This window comes from Miscanthus floridulus, chromosome 9, assembly GCF_019320115.1.
Source record: "Miscanthus floridulus cultivar M001 chromosome 9, ASM1932011v1, whole genome shotgun sequence".
NCBI lineage: Eukaryota > Viridiplantae > Streptophyta > Magnoliopsida > Poales > Poaceae > Miscanthus > Miscanthus floridulus.
In genome coordinates this window covers 35,139,734-35,156,498 of record NC_089588.1, presented here as the reverse complement: position 1 = coordinate 35,156,498, position 16,765 = coordinate 35,139,734, and the positions used below count along the sequence as shown (strand labels likewise).

The following is a 16,765-nucleotide window of genomic DNA, read 5'->3' as shown; positions in this document are numbered from 1 at the left end:
AACTCCGGTCCTATGATAAAATTTTACTAAGGGCTCGTTCGTTGCCTCTGGATTTATACCCTAGATTTATTCCTACCAGGATCACTTTACTAATTTATATAACATCTCATCATCCAGAAAACTTCCTAGTGGATTCACCCTAACCGAACGAGCCCTAAACCATCTTTGCTGAAACAGAAGTACCAGTCTTTTAACTAGAGTTTGCATGGTTTTTGAGCTTTAGAAGTATCGCATGTGAGGTTTCTTCTATCAGAACTAATCGTTTCTGATAAATTTTATATCAGGTAAACCTTGTGCGTCATTCTCTGTTTCATCTTAATCGGATTTCTCACACAAGGGCACAAGGCCATGTCTGAAATTATTTTAGAACAGAAAAATTCTGCTAGACAATAAGCATGGGCACAAGTCAGCACAATTTGTTAATTGTTAATGTAGAGAGCAAGATCCTACTCAGCAATTCAGCAATAAGATTGAAGATATTTCCAGCATCTACAATACTGCTCAGATTAAGCACATCATCATCAGCACACTCTCTTCAAGGATAAATTACAACCAGGCAAGGAATCAACAAGGTTTGTACTAATAGCGAGATATCCGCAATTCCACATGTATCAAGTCAAATAAAACTGGACATAGATGATGAAGCCTGAAGGCCTAATATAAATTGGACAATCTTCCGTTATCAGCTTATAATAAGACTAGGAAGCTGCAAAAGAGCATACATGAACAAAAGCAAGATTCAGGTAGATTATCTAAGCAAGCGACTACAAATTCCAAGTTCATCCTTTGCGAACCACATTAGAAGGCAGTATCCTTGTGACTCCAAGTTCTACTCCTCCAAAATCTCCGCTTCATCTAACCTGAAACCTGTTCAGTATAAAAATAAGAATTTGATCCAAGGAGTGAGCAAAAGTTCTAAGATAATACCTCTAATTCGAACAATAAATATTATATTTTACCAAAATAGCAAAAGGCCAACTTGTAACAAATTTTTATAAGAGTTAAATACACTGGTAGCCCATAAACTTGTGGCCATGTGGCACATAGGACCACGAACTATAAAAATTGAAATCTAGCCCTTGAACTTGTTAAGTTGTGCGCTGCAGGTCAATACCTTTTTGAGAGGCGTTGACTAAGATATATTTTTACAAAAAGTACTCTGAGCCATCCTTCCACGGCCACACCTCCTGTTGGGCGCTTTCCTTGGCCGCACCCACGCTCGCCGCGTTGCCCTACATAATAGCCTGAGCAGCTGAACTCAGCGGCCCCGCGCCATGCCCATGCCCACGTCCTCCCTTGGTCGTCAACGACGTCCAGCCACCGCTCCATCACGTCGAGTTGCTTCTCGCTGCACACCGTCCACCCCCAACCATGGTGCCTCCACTTGACGCGTGACCGCGAATGCGCCTGCGCCTGCACCATGCCCTTGTCATGCTCACCACCGCTTGCCATGCTCCCGTTGCGCCAGATGACGATAGGGTGCGGCACGTTCTTGGGGCAACTATGGCAATTAGGGCATGCGCAACGCGACCCTATGCGCACGATGGCAGCACAAGGGCGGTAGGATCCGACTGTACAACATTGCTTTCTCGCCTGCCACTACTACTAGCTAGCCTACTTTCTGTCTCACACCATCTGGCGGTGAGAAGAGCAATCGATGGTGTGCGCCAGAATGGCCATGGCGTTGAGGACGATGGCCCTAGCACTCTCCAGGGCGAGCGCGTTGCAGAAGAGGCGTCGGCAGCCGTGAGAAGAGCAGTTGAGGAAAAATGGCTAGAGGTAGGAGATAACTATGGCAGGGTGCTTGTTGTAAAATTTTATCCTAGTCAGCACCTCCTAACGGGTATGGACCTGAAGTGCACGACTTAATAAGTTCAGGAGCCAATCTTTGGTTTTGAGAGTTCGTGGATCTAAATGCCATAGGGCCGCAAGTTTAGGGGCCGCCAGTGTATTTAACTCATTTTATAAGGATCAATAGTAGGCCTAATGAGATGATCATATGCCTTGAATATTGAGGAGTATAACAAGAGTACTACAACAGAGGGTCCCGAAGACTCGACGCCTAGATGTAGTTGCTCCACCTCTCCGTCCTCCATATGCGCCATGCTGTGCTGGGAATTCGAGATGCCAGGGCTACGATTTGAAATGATGTTGGCCTGGGAGCCACGCCGCCGCCGACGGGCGGTGATAGATGAAGGCAAGGAGGGATGAGCGACATGCATCTTTGTTGCTTCCTGTTTCATTCCTGGCCTGCTAGCCAGCTGGGCTGTAGTGTGGTTTTTGGCCCATATTTGCCTAATTCCCATTGGTCCAGTAAAGCCCATTGCTCCCCCACATGTCCCCACAAACCCAGTAGCCGGTTATCTTCTCCAATCGCCCCCTTCCGTCGCTAACTCCTGGTTCTCTGTCCATGCACCAAGGTACACAGCTCGTTCATGAAGATGATGGGAAAAATAGAGGATGCTGTGAAGGATCGCTTTCCGGTAGCTGGGGTAACAGGGTAGATCTGCCCCTGCATCTAGTGAACTCACCATCTCTCCGACTACACAAAAACTATCACACACTACTCATTGTTTTACTAATGAATTATTCACTGTTTTTTTAACTTACAAGTATAAAAAAACTATGACCTCAAGGCTATACAAATATGTAACTAGTCATACACTAATAATCGCTTTTCTATTAATTTTAGATTTTCTTCATTACTTTATTCCTGTTCCACTTCCACATATTAGAAACTGCTGAAAAGGATTAGGATGTTGCCCGTTAACTTACTTATGTAAAAAGAGCTCATGAACTTCACGACTTTGATAACTTTATCATCAATGACCTCACACTTGACTTCAACTGTCTTTAAGTGGCCTGATATTGCAGCTGCAATCTCTGGTGGATTCCAGCTTCCTTCAATTCTCAGTTTAGGTTTAGATCTCTGCAGTTTACAAAAGCATTTCTCCAGTATCAATAATAATGTAATTTGCAAGGCAACAGGTTTCCATTTAGAAAATGTACATACCTTGGAAAAAAGTTGAAGAGTGAGCTTTTCTAGAACTGGTGAGTGCTTCAAAATGCAATTTAGTTCGTGGAAGTCAGGTGCCACACACCAGTAATCATTGAGGAACAATGTCCTTAACTTGCTAAATGTAGGGCACTGCTTCAAATCCCTTTTGAAAATAAACTGGATAAAAATGTAGACAGAAACGGGTCAACTAATACTCATTGTGAATATAACCAGTAAGATAAAAACTAGTTGTTGTCGATGCATGCAAAAAGTCCATACATGTGCCTTTATGAATTTGCCGAAGGGGAAGTATGGGACAAATTATAGGAGTTAGGATGAAATTGTATGCATACCGTCTTGGATTCTGCTATCAGTGACAAATTCTCAGCCTCTGACAAGCCTTCCAGAAGCACACAGCTGCTGCTATTGTCATGTTCAATACCATAGACAGTGTTACAACTATCACGTACACAGTCACTAGAATCAGCATGAGTACAACTGTCATCATTCTCATTCGTATGAGTGAGCCTGACAAATGCATTCTTTAACAACGGCATCCTGTCAAGAACAGGAGTCCTGAACAAACTGAAATCTAGGTATCCCTCCTGGTCATCTAGCTTTAGTGAAATAAGACTTGGAGCATAGATAAGAGTGCGGAATCTTTGGTTTTCGAAATCACAACTTGTGAAGCTTAGATGTTTCGTTGATTTGGACGAAATCTTCCTGACACAAGACAAGGAGCAGTCGGTAATGTGTAGACGTTCCAGTGCCGGACAGCTCTCGAAATCACATGTTCTGTTCTTCAACACTGCACCAAAAAGCTTTAGGATCCTCATGTGCTGGGAGACTAGAGGCAGGTCGTCAAACTCAAAAGTAGGATATAAATAGCAGCTGAGCTTGAGCACCCGAGCTTTACACAACAGAGCATACTGGACCCAGAGGTGCACACGCTGCTCGTTGATGTTGCACCCTGGGTACTTAAACTATTAGGGCATTACCATCTAGGTACTTGAACTGAAAAAGCTACCACCTAGGTACTTAAACTATTGGGGCATACCATCTGGGTACTCAAACTAAAAAAGCTCCCACTTGGGTACTTAAACTATTGGGGCATTACCATCTGGGTACGCGAGTGGGCCGTCGCCGCCGCTGCACAGTGACCAGGAGCGCGGGAATATGAATTTTGATTACCCAGATGCGTACCCAGATGGTAATGCCCCAATAGTTTAAGTACCCAAGTGGGAGCTTTTTTAGTTCAAGTACCCAGATGGTATGCCCCAATAGTTTAAGTACCGAGGTGGTAGCTTTTTCAGTTCAAGTACCTAGATGGTAATGCCCCAGTAGTTTAAGTACCCAGGGTGCAATTTACTCAAATACATCAAACTTGAGCTCAAATGTGAAGGGGTGAGCCTGCACGGAGGAGCAGAAGATGTTCCAGGAAGGCACTAACGTCCATCAAGCTACGCCTCCGGATACGCAGACTAGAAGCTGACTGCCAGAGGTGACGCCAGCGCCGTGCCAGCACACATGTCTGCACGGCCTCCTTCGCATCCAGGAAGCCGAGGACATGGTGAATGACGCTGTCCGGTAGGGCGTTTATTCCTTCACCACTGCCAGATGCCGGGGGCACCGCTCCCTCGCCCTTTTTCCGTGGTGGCATTCCGTCGAACAGGCGGCGTGCGTCGACGCTGCAGGACAAGCGACAATCAGTAGCCGGAAGTCTTGAGGCCCGAGAGTAGTAGATCCAGTGTAGGGAAGAGTAGGAAGAACGCCTTGCGGGGTTACCACCCTCACCTGACCTCCGGCGGCGTCACCCGCTAACCTTGGTAGCCCGAGCAACGCGTGGATAGGAGAACCCGGTGTGACGAGATGCAGAAGCAGGTTTGGGACTTGGAAGACGCAGAAAGAGCATCAGGTCGCGGAGCACCGTGGCATTTCTCAGGGCACAGGTAGAGGCAGGGTGACACCGGCGAGCATTCCTCACGGGTTCGCGGTACCTTAATCCCTTTGCTTTGCTTGGAATGGAGCCGTGGAGGAGCTCCAAGCCCCACTGTTCCAGGGAGGAAGAGGACGGAATCGCCCACGCCGATCCAAGTGGTTTGGTTCCTGCTCGCAGTCACAGGCCGGCGGGGCGGCGACGGAGGCAGGGCGTGGATGGAGTGCACTGCTCTGCCTCTCTGGGCTGGCTGGCCTCTGCGCCTGAGAAGGGAAGGGAGCAGTGATAATATTGATCGAGGAGGAAAGGTAAGGTCTGCTCCGACGCCGCCTCCTCCTCCTCCTCCCACCTGTCAGAGGCAGTGGCCGATATGAATCGTGTGAGGCCCACCTGTCAGAGGCAGAGATGAAATGTAGCTTCCGTTACGGGAAAGATTAGGAGGGAAGGAAGCAGTTTCCCGTTAGGGGAAACGGGAGGGGAGCCGCTCTGCCGTTAGCCATTTGGGAACCCTGGTCATCTAGCTTCAGTGAAACTAGATGGCTATTTCTACAGGACCCTGTTCTTGACAACATGCCATCATTAAAGGCATTTGTCAGACTCGCTCACGATCGAGACTGCAGACTGTTGTACTCATGATGACTTGATAATTTTGCTACGGTATTGAACATGAAAATGACAGCAGCTGTGTGCTTCTGGAAGGTTTGCTATAATCTGTCCCATAGTTTCTCTTGATCTATCTATATTCTCTTCGGCACATTCATAAAGGCACCTGTATGGACTTTCTGCATGTGTCAACAGGAACTTGTTTTTATGTTACCAGTTATATGCAAAACGAGCATTAGATGACCGTTATCTGTCTACATTTTTATGCAGTTTATCTTCAAAAGGGGTTTGAAGCAGTGCCCTACATTTAGCAAGTTAAGGACATTGTTCCTCAATGATTACTGGTGTGTGGCACCTGACTTCCATGAACTAAATTGCATTTTGAAGCACTCACCGGTTCTGGAAAAGCTCACTCTTCACCTTTTTTTCCAAGGTATGTGCATTTTCTGAATTGAAACCTGCTGCCCTGTAAATTACATTATTATTGATCCTGGAGAAATGCTTTTGTAAACTGTAGGGATCTAAACCTAAGTTGAAGATTAAAGGAAGCTGGAATCCACCAGAGTTTGCAGCTGCGATATCGGACCACTTAAAGATAGTTGAAGTTAAGTGTGAGGCCATTGATGATAAAGTTATCAAAGTCCTGAAGTTCATGAGCTCTTTTTACATAAGTATGTTAACTGGCAACATTGCTAATCCTTTTCATCAGTTTCTCATATGTCGAAGTTGAACAAGGCTAAAGTATTGAAGAAAATTCTAAGGTTATTAGAAAAGCGATTATTAGTGTATGCCTCGTTACATATTTGTAAAAACTTGAGGTCATAGTTTTTCTATACTTGTAAGTAAAAAATAGTGATTCATTAGGAAAACAATGATCATTGTATGACAGTTTTTGTGTAGTCAGCGAGACGGTGAGTTCACTAGATGCCGGGGCGGACCTACCCTGTAGGCGAGGTGGGGCAGCCATCCCAGCTACCGGCCAGTGAGCCTCACAACATCCCCTCGTTTTCCACTCATCTCCATGAATGCTGCAGCTGTGTACCTTGGCGCATTGAGAGAGAGCCAGGAGTTTGCGGCAGAAGGGGGCGATTGGAGAAGATTAGCGGCTGCTGGGTTTGTGTGGACATGTGATGGAGGAATGGGCTTTACTGGACCAATGGGAAGTAGGCAAATATGGGCCAAAAACCACACCACAGCCCAGGAAAGAAACAGGAAGAAATGGAGACGCATGTCACTCGACTCTCCTTGCCTTCGTCTATCGCCGCCAGCGGCGGTGGCAGCGCTCCCAGGCCAGCAGCATCTCAAATCATTGCTCTGGCATCTCGAATCAGAGCCCCAGTGCAGCACGGCACCTGATGGAGGAGGGAGATGTGGAGCGTCCACGTCTAGGCATCGTGTCATCGGGGTACCTCCTGTTATAGCCACATTCGGCTTGCTGAAATTTGAAATACTGTTCAGGCTGAATTGTTGTGAGAGAAAAATTACTGTTTCGATTGAAAAAACAATCCGAATAAGCCGGTTTCTAGATAAGCCGAACTGGGCCAATCAAGGCATTCAAGGCATGATCATCTCATTAGCGCCCACTATTTGATCTTTATGAAATTTATAAGTTGGTCGATTCTCTTTTGATGTATTTGGTGAAAAATAATATTTATTGTTCACATTAGAGCTATTGTATTAAAATGGCTGTTCGCTCCGTGTTTAGCTGTAATTTTGTGTTTGCAATATGTGTACGTACTATTACTATTGCTATTACTATTACTATTACTATTATTATTATTATTATTATTATTATTATTATTATTATTATTATTATTATTATTATTATTTTGGCTTAGCTTGTCCTAAATTTTACCCCACCTAAAAAATTCCTGGGTCTACCACTGAGTAGATGCGAGCAATTACACTAGCACTCGGCAAAGCCTAAAAAACACTTGGCAAACCTTTGCTGAGTGTGACACTCGGCAACCGACACTCGGTAAATTTTTATCAGCAAACAGACTTTGCCGAGTGTTTTTTGTTGGATACTCGGCAAAGACTTCGCCGAGTGCCCAAAATACACTCGGCAAACATTTTTTTTCGAAAAATAAAAAAAAAGCCACCACAAACATTTTTTTCGAAAAAAAGCCACCACCGGCCGGTCTCAGCCGGCCGCTGTTGGTCTCCGCGGCAGCGCCCTTCCCCTGCGTCTCGCCTCCGCTCCCCGGCTTCTGGGCCGCCGCCACGAGCCACCACCACCACGCCACCGCCGCCCACCACCACCACCACGCCACCACCCGCCACGCCGGGGAAGAGAGGGAGAGGAGGGCGCGGCCGCCGGATCCGGGGAAGAGAGGGAGAGGAGGGGGCGGTCGGGCTGGATCCGCCGCTGGGGAAGAGAGAGGAGGGAGAGGAGGGTGAGGGGCGCCGGCGGTGGGAAGAGAGGGAGAGGAGGGGACAGTAGCGCCGGATCCGCCGCCGGGGAAGAGAGAGGAGGGGGAGGGGCGTCGGCGGTGGGAAGAGAGGGAGAGGAGGGGGCAGCCACGCCGGGGCCAGATCCGGCCTCCCCATGCGCCACCGTCGTCGGATCCGCCTGTGCCGGGGCTAGATCTGGTGGAGGCGGTGGAGGAGGGAGGGAGGTGCGCCGGCGAGGGAGGAGGGGAGGGCAGGCCGCGTCGACGCCGGAGAGGGAGGAGGGGAGGGCGGGGCCACGCCGGGGCCGAGAGGGAGGAGGGGGCGGCGCGTGCCCATGCTCGGAGAAGGGGAGGGGGCGTGCGGACATGGCGCGGGGAGAAGGGGAGCGTGCGGGGAGACCTAGGGCGCGTCCGCTGGGGTTAAAATTGATTTTTTTCGTTTGCCGAGTGTCCCAGATCTGGGCACTCGGCAAAGATTTTTTTTTCATTTTTTTTCTTCTCTTTCTTTCACAGAATTTTTTTTTTACTTTGCCGAGTGTCCTAGATCTGGGCACTCGGCAAATATTTTTTTTTCATTTTTTTCTTCTCTTTCTTTCCAAGAAAAATATTTTTACTTTGCCGAGTGTCATAGATCTGGGCACTCGGCAAAGATTTTTTTTCTTCTCTTTCTTTCCCAGAAAAAATATTTTTTTAGTTTGCCGAGTGTCCTATATCTGGGCACTCGGCAAAGTTTTTTTTTCTTCTCTTTCTTTCCCAGAAAAAAAAAATATTTTTTCTTTTGCCGAGAGTAAAAAAACACTCGGCAAACCCCATCTTTGCCGAGTGTTTTTTTTGACACTCGGCAAACCACCTCTTTATCGAGTGTTTTTTTTCCGAGTGTTTTTGCACTCGGCAAAGAGCTTGTTTGCCGAGTGCCCGAGAGAATACACTCGGCAAACACAAAAACACTCGGCAATTTTGACGTTTCCGGTAGTGTTAGATGGCCATATATGTATGTAGTTGTATATAAGTACTGTAGTGTCCTTGTTCCATTTGTTCTTCAATCCTCTCTGTGTTCTTTGGAGGCAAGGATAAAAGATTCACGATATGGAATTTCATTATCTGTTTGTAACTAGTGTTCATATGTCTGCCATGAATTGTTTTCTTATTTTAGTTTTCCTTGCTGTGGCAACTATCTGAATTTTTTATCGGTTACCAGATCCAAACACTGTAGCACTGCATGTTCAGTCAAATGTTTATTTTTCTCATCTCTATGTGTTAAACTCCTATTATTCGATGTAAATCAGCAATACTGTCACGCAGTTTGTTGGATATTCTATGTCTAAATAGAATTTTGTGTTAGAGTTCATTTGATTCTCATAATGAGTTGGATAGACTGTTATTCTTAATACTAGTGTTTGTAGCGGAAGCTAACTCTAACTTCATTTAAATAAAACATTTATCCAACCTTGGCATAACTGCATTCTGCTGTTGTTTGCTGAAATGAAAAGCTAATGCACTGAAGCGCATTCTTGTTTTATTGATTTAAAATGAAACTGAAATGAAGCCTATGGGTCTATGGTTTCCTCATCCATGTCCACGGCTGAAATTTTTCTTATTTCTCCAATGAAGCCCCTTGGATCTTATTTATATTTTATATTGAACAGGTTTCAGTTTAGATGAAGTGGAAACTTTGGAGTCACAAGGATCCTGTCTTCTATTGTGGTTCGCAAAGGATGAACTTAGAATTTGTAGTCACTTGCTTAGATAATCTACCTGGAAGTCAGGCGCCATCTGATGTCATCACTCTTGCTTTTGTTCATGTATGCTCTTTTGCAGCTTCCTTGTATTATTATAAGTTTTTTCCACAAACTCGCAGGAGGGCTGTGGATCTTTGTATTAAAAAGATGTCTTATTATAAGCTGTTAAAGGAAGATTGTTCAATTCATATTAGGCCTTCAGGCTCCATCATCTATGTCCAGTTTTATTTGATTTGATATATGTGGAATTGCAGATATCTCTTGCTATATATTAGTACAACCTTGTTGATTCATATATTTAGCTTCCAAGGATTCGTGCTAATGATGAACCGCTTATTATGAGCAGTATTGTGGATGTTTGAAATATCATCAATCTTGTTGTTGAATTGCTGAGTTCTTGCTATCTGCATTAAAACAATTGTGTTGACTTGTGCCCTTGTGTAAGAGAGATCCGATTAGAGTGAAACTGAGAATTGAGCACAACACAAATGATTAGTTCTGAATGAAGAAACCTCACATGCTATGCTTCTAAAGCTCAAAAACCTTGCAAACTCTACTTAAAAGGCTGGTACTTTTGTTTTAGAAAAGATGATTTAGTGAGATTTTATCATAGGACCAAGAGTTATTATTCCTGTAAAATTTGCAGGATCGATTAGACAAGTGTGGAGTCACGTTGACTTCTCTTTGTTGGCGCTACTGCTACACATTTTTAACAATTTCTGAATAATTTATGAAAAGGTTTTAGAATAATTTATGAAAAGTGTTTGAAAGAAATTTGAATGGTGAAGCTTCGACTGCAAATGCGCTCACAGTGTGCTGGTACTGTTAGATTGATCTATAATCCCAAACTGGGCCCAACGGCCCAGTTGGGCCTTTGATCCGCGCCCTAATCAGGGGCGCCCAGCCCACTATGGCTGGAGGGCCCCTGTCATACTGCGCAATAAATAGAGGTTGGGACCGGCGGCTCAAGTCACGAGGTTCATCTGAGCCGAGCTCCCCACCGACAAACCCTAAACCCGATCTAGTGAGGGGCGCAGCCAGTGACGGGAAGCACCTCCACCACTGCACTGCGCCGCCATCGGTCTTCACCGCCGGTCGCCACTGCTCATCACCGACACCGTCTTCACCGACTGTCGCTGTCCTCGCGCAGACACCGACGCAACGCCCATGGCAGACACCTCTAGATCGAAGGCCTACGATGGTCCGTAACCTAGCACTACTCCTCCCTCTATTCTCTGTCTAGTTCATGTACTAGGATATGCTATTCTTTTACAAGAAGTGCCCGGCTAGATCTATGACCATGTGATAAGAATACTCCAACAATGGTATCAGAGCCAGTGTTTTCTAGGGTTTTAGATCTAGAACGGGTGAACGATAAAATACAGAGTAGATCCGTTCGGATCTGAGAAAAGAAGAGGGTCACCGAACCCTAACCCTAATCGGGTGAAGAACAGAGAAAAGAAAGGGTCTCGGATCTCAAAGCCGAAACCTAACCCGTGAATCAATAACGGGGAAGAAGAACAGTGAAACCCTAACCCTAACCAAACCCTAATCTTGATCAGAACCCCATCCCTAACCCTAAATCGGATAGATCTGAGAAAAGAAGACAGGAAAATCAAAGAAAAAGAAAAGGGGAACGGGAAGAGACCTACCTCGCCGCCGCACCGTGCTGCCGCCTCGTCGGCGCGCGGGCGAGTGCTTGGGCAAAGGGCGCCGTGGCTAGGTCGCTCGATGGTAGCACGCTCACCCGTTGGGGAGCGCGCACGCCGACGATGACGCCATCACTGTCTCTGTGCAGTCACAGGACCGAGACAGAAGAGGAGGAAAAGAGATCAGGGTCAGATCTAGGGTTTTGGAGGGGATCAGGGCACCGCCGCCCAGACCGCTCGACGGAGGCGTGCTCACGGGCCGGCGACGGCGCCATGGCTGCCGCTCATCTCTCGGTTGCTGCTCGCTGCGCTGAGAAGAGAGGCGAAGAGAGGGAAAGGATGGAAAAGAATGATGCTAGGGTTTGGAACGACGACCGGCGGGGTTTTTTGATATCCCGAAGTCGACGCATGGCCGTCAGATCTGGATGAACGGCCAGCGTTGATCGGACCGGCGTTTGGCCTAGGCGGGAGCGCGTGGGCGGGCGGCTTTGCTGGCCCTGGCCCAGGTTGCGGCCTAGGAGGCACAGCGCGCACGTCAGCGGAGCTGGGCCGGGCCGAATTCTTGGTCGGGCCAAAGGAACAGTAAAGAAATGAGTCATTTTTTGTTTTTCCTTTTTCAGTACATATTTATTTCCTAGAAAATGGATAAATGGCTTAAAGTAAATAGAAAAAATACTTTTCCTGTGGGTAAAATTCATTAAATTGAATTATTTTTCCGCAGCGTATTTAAAGTTGTTATTTTCATTATTAAATTCGAACCAACGGGAGAATTTAATTTTGAAAAATGGATATGTTTTTAGTTTATTATAATATTGTTATTATTCTGACCAACGTTGATTAGATGCATTTTGGCGTTGGCAACAATGACTCATGTCGCGATTAGATGCATTTTGGCATTGGCCGATAGGCTGTATATATAGGACTGTCCGACCCGATCTCATGTCGCGATCATGATCTAAACCGTTTAGGACTCGTTTGTACAAACTTGTCGGTGTTTTGTCACCTGACGAGTGAATTTATACGTGTGTAGTGCTGCTCTAGGAAGACGATGGTAGCATCCAAAGACATAAGGAATTATACTAGTTTAGGCCGGAGCCCTATGTCCAATCTCAGAGATAGTTCGAGTGCGTGTTCCTCGGTTGAATGCTCTGAAGTTCTTACAATGGGGCATGCAAGAAAAGAGAAAGAGGTAGGAGAGTAGAGAGGGACAGCCCGAATGAAGTGTCGAGAGTTCGTCCCCTAGAAGGGTGCCCTAGTTGCCCTTATATAGAATCCGGGGCTAGGTTACATACAGAGAGATAGGTTTTCCCGATCGAGTGGTCATGAGCCCGAGGGAGGCGAAACTAGCTATTTGTTGGCGGTCCTTATGATCAAATCCGACCACCAACTAATACACAAAAATAGGAGAAACAAGAAACCTTACACATATATGTTATTAATTTTAACCAAGTTCCACATGTATTTGGTAGATTAATGTTTTGCGGGACTTATACACAAATACAGTGGAGAACACTTCAAAAGGAGCATTCCAGGCAGATTTGCACAAAGGATTAAAAGAGCAGCCCACCTACCTATCAAACTTGGACCCAAAACCCATGTGGCTGCACTCTAGGACCAACACATGAGCCACCTGGCGAAGGCGGCCCAGCCCAGGTGGGTGCAGCCGCACCCCTGCTGGCGCCCCTTAGGCCTAGGTTTCACGAGGCGGTAACATTAATGTGGAGTATGACGGTGCCGTGGGGATCTCCCTAGAATATTCCTCTAAAACCGCCCTACACTACTAGGAATATCCACTTCTATGAAGAATAGCTTTCGTCACTGAAGGAGACAAATTCATCATAATTACAGTTCTATGATGAATTAATGACGAAAAACGGTTCGTCATAGAAGTCGCGTCATACTTGAACTTTTATGATGATTTTCGCAAATCCTCATAGAAGTGGCCTAATCTATGACAAAAACAGAATGTCATAGAACTATTTTGGCATGCATGGCAGGGGTTGCCACGCTAGTGGGTGCTTCGGTTGGAGATGCTTTCCACGTGTACAAACTATAGCCGATTGTATTGAAGATGGTTTGTGTACGTGTCACCTTATTGTGCAACATGGTCATCTCTGGTTCTTGCACGTTTCAGGTTCTTACTGGACCACGTGTCGGGTTCCTGTTGTTCCACATGTTAGTTTTCTATGGACACACATGTCGTGTTGCGGTTGGATCACATGTCACTTCTTCATTGGACCATGTGGCATATTTTTATTGGTCCACATGGCCGTTTCTTATTTGACCACACGTCATGGCACTGTCCATCCACGTTTTGCATTTTTATTCGGCCACGTGGCTTGACGACATCCTTCCACATGTCGGATTTTTAATAGCCTACGTGTCATGCACTGGTTCCTCCACGTGTCGCATTTTTATTTGATCACGTGGCCTATTCTGGTTCTACCGCGTGGAGTACAATCAATTCGTCAGAGAAGTAATTCAAGATCATTACTATTGCATAGATTGACTACATAACAATTCAGCCTGGCAATCAAATAACCACAATTAACATTTCACACTTCAGCAGTGAACCACTAACAGAGTATCACAATATCAAACCATCACATGCGTCCACACAACAGACCACAAATGTTCACCACATCAAGCTGCAAGAGTTGAAGACTAAGAGTTAATTACCAGGAGAGCTTAAGCTCAAGACTAACTAACAGAGCCTATTGTACTCCTCCTGTTGCTGTTGCTTGAATTCCTCAAGCTCCTTTTCAACCTTTTCTGTCCTCACCTTCAGTTCATCCACTAGTTCGACGAGCTCAGATGTACTTTCCTGTTCACCAACAAGCTGCTCCCGAAGTGTCATCTCTGCCGATGTCTCTGCTCTGGTGGAGCTTCTCAGGATACCAGCTGTTGACATTTCTTAACGCCGCTACTAAGAACAAGGTTATGAATTTAATCTCTAGCAACGACGCCAGAAATGCTGGTTGGTAATTACTTATGACTTGAAAGAATAAATATATGAAAGAGATCTGCAAGCGCACAAATAATATACCATTGTAGCACTTCACCTGAGAGTATTCTAGGTATCATTATTTATAATTTTACCATAGGGAAGGTCTAGCAAGGACATGTACTGATAACTTATACGATTGATGGTGAAGTAAACCTTAACCAACATTCTACTCATAACAGGGGTAAGTCATATGATAAGATATGATGAGGACATCACTCCTTTGGATGTAACAGCTGATCCTCCAACCGTCATGCAAGGTCCAATGACCCGGGCTCGAATGCGTCAACTCAATTTACAGGTGAGCTCGTTCTTAAGCGATCCTTTTCATACTTTTGAGAATAGACTACTACCTAATGATGTTATCTTGCTTAGGAACATTGGAGAGGGTCAAGAGAGACTAAGAGGACGTGGAGGAGGTGATGATGACCAGCAAGGACGTCCAACACAAGCCGGAGGCCCAGTCCAACACGAATTCGAGTCTGCCTCGGCCTCCAGGACCAGTCTTCCTTAAACTGGTCGCCCAGGACGCATCCGGACTCCGTTTTTGATGATCCACATATGGATGGAAAGCTAATTTGATAAGGAAGCCAATCCAACTGGTTTCACGTCAAAAGCTATTCGGAATCAACGGGAATCGTTGAAACAAGTCAGCGTCCAGAATCTGCCAGGGTGCTGCGACACCGTCTTTTGGTCCGTTGGACCATGTATCGAGTTTGGGCCCATTAGGGGCGCGTCTAGGGGTCTTGCACTGACCCTAGAGTCTTCATAAACAGCCTGCCGCCCCTCCATGAGGGTTCGGGTTTTGCTTAGATTATTCTGTCAAGAAACAGTTTCGTCCGTTCTTCGGTTTGTGAGACCCCAACTCGTGAGATTAATCATACATCTACAATTTGGTTGCGATCTTTCTTGTTCTTGCTTGTGTTCTTCGTTGCGCAGGAAGGGATTAGCCTTCTTGGCGAGGTCAACCTGGTCCGAGACTCGGTTGATAACCAGAGGAGCTGTGGTGCTAAGATTGCAGGGTTCGATCTTTCGATCTGAAGCCGGATCGGTGTGTCATTCTCCGCCACAACGATAGTTATCATCACCTGACGGAAGATCGGGATCCCCGTCTCCATTAAGTGGTAATCAGAGCTAAGGTATACCGTCAGGTTCACTTGTTATTCCCTAGTTTGAGTGTTTCGTATTCGTCCCATAGTCCAGTGCCATACTCGTTTTTCCTATCCTAGAACCTTCCGCGCCATAGCCTTTGCATATTTCAGTTTCAGAATCCGTCGTGTTGAGTTTGTGTCCTGGTCGAGGTCTTGTTGCTGGTTAGGTCGTGTTAGAGTCCAGTTCGTGTGTTTCCCCCTATCGTTTCCATCAAATCTTGGCTGTTGTGACCAATTTTGCACACATTGTTTCCGTTTTGTCCTCTAATTCGGAGCCAATTCTTAAAACTGGTCTAGTTTTCGCATACGAACTCCGTTTTCGACGTTCCATATATGCAAATCGATCAGAAAAAATTTTTGGATCCGTCTTGCCAGGGTTCGGAATTTTTAGATTGGCCAAAAAGTGGTCACAAGATCCTCGTTTCGTGGTCACAAGGTTTTTGTCGATTTTCATCTAGTTTTCTGAAAATTCCACAGGCCACGTCTTACACTTGTTTGAGCTCATATTTTCTGTGGTTACTGCTTTTGTGCTCCTAAGTAAAGGAAAAATATCAAAAAAATAAAATAAAAAAGTCGAAATTTCCCAAAAAACAACGATAGCCTAAAAAATAGAAAAAAAGAGAGGGGCAAAAGAGGAACAATATCTAGAGGAGCACATAGAGAAGCCCAAAGTGAGCTGTGTTTGCATGTGCTGTCTGGTTCCTTGTTTGTGTTGCTGTTTTCCATCCACCATACTTGTTTTTCTCATACTTATCACCTTGCTATCCACCATACTTTTGTCACAACCTGGTACTTGCAACACTTTAGACCAGCAACAAGAACAAGTACTTTGGACTATAATTCAGCATTACTTTCTGTTACTGACTTGTGTACCAGATATACATATTACTCTTTGTTTGCCTTCCAAGCTCCACAAATTCTTCAGATCAGTACAGACAAAGGGCCTTGCAATCTCGGTACCACTACCTCACAGGTATCACGAACCAGCCGCCGGTTGTACCGCCCACTGCTTGCTGTTGGTAAGAACTTGGTAAGAGCTTGGTAAGACGCTTCCACTTGCTGTGAAAAGTGACATCCACTACAACCACGTAGTCATTTGGTAGGGATAACTTTCACTTGTTTGTTCCTGTTTTTGTGTTTTCAATGGCAGGAGGTGAACAGACTGCAGATAACAATCCTAAGGGTTTCAGTGAGTGTGTCAGCCAAGAGCAACTACAAGCTGTTGTAGAGGATGCCCAAAAAAGGATGAATGAGGCCAGTCAGGAAGGCCGTCACTGACAGCACTCATTGAA

The 16,765-nt window shown here is 45.7% G+C and overlaps 1 protein-coding gene across 1 annotated transcript; it reads right to left on the bottom strand.

The window, feature by feature from the left end:
- Positions 1-504: 504 nt before the first annotated feature.
- LOC136479643 (MEIOTIC F-BOX protein MOF-like) lies at positions 505-5,241 on the bottom strand. Its single transcript, XM_066477436.1, has 6 exons — positions 4,793-5,241; positions 4,407-4,686; positions 3,352-3,981; positions 3,014-3,175; positions 2,776-2,929; positions 505-867 (listed from the first exon to the last, which is right to left on the bottom strand). Exons 2-6 carry the CDS (start codon positions 4,656-4,658, stop codon positions 830-832), a joined length of 1,236 nt encoding a protein of 411 aa, XP_066333533.1. The 5' UTR covers positions 4,659-4,686; positions 4,793-5,241; the 3' UTR covers positions 505-829.
- Between the last annotated feature and the right edge of the window lie 11,524 nt (positions 5,242-16,765).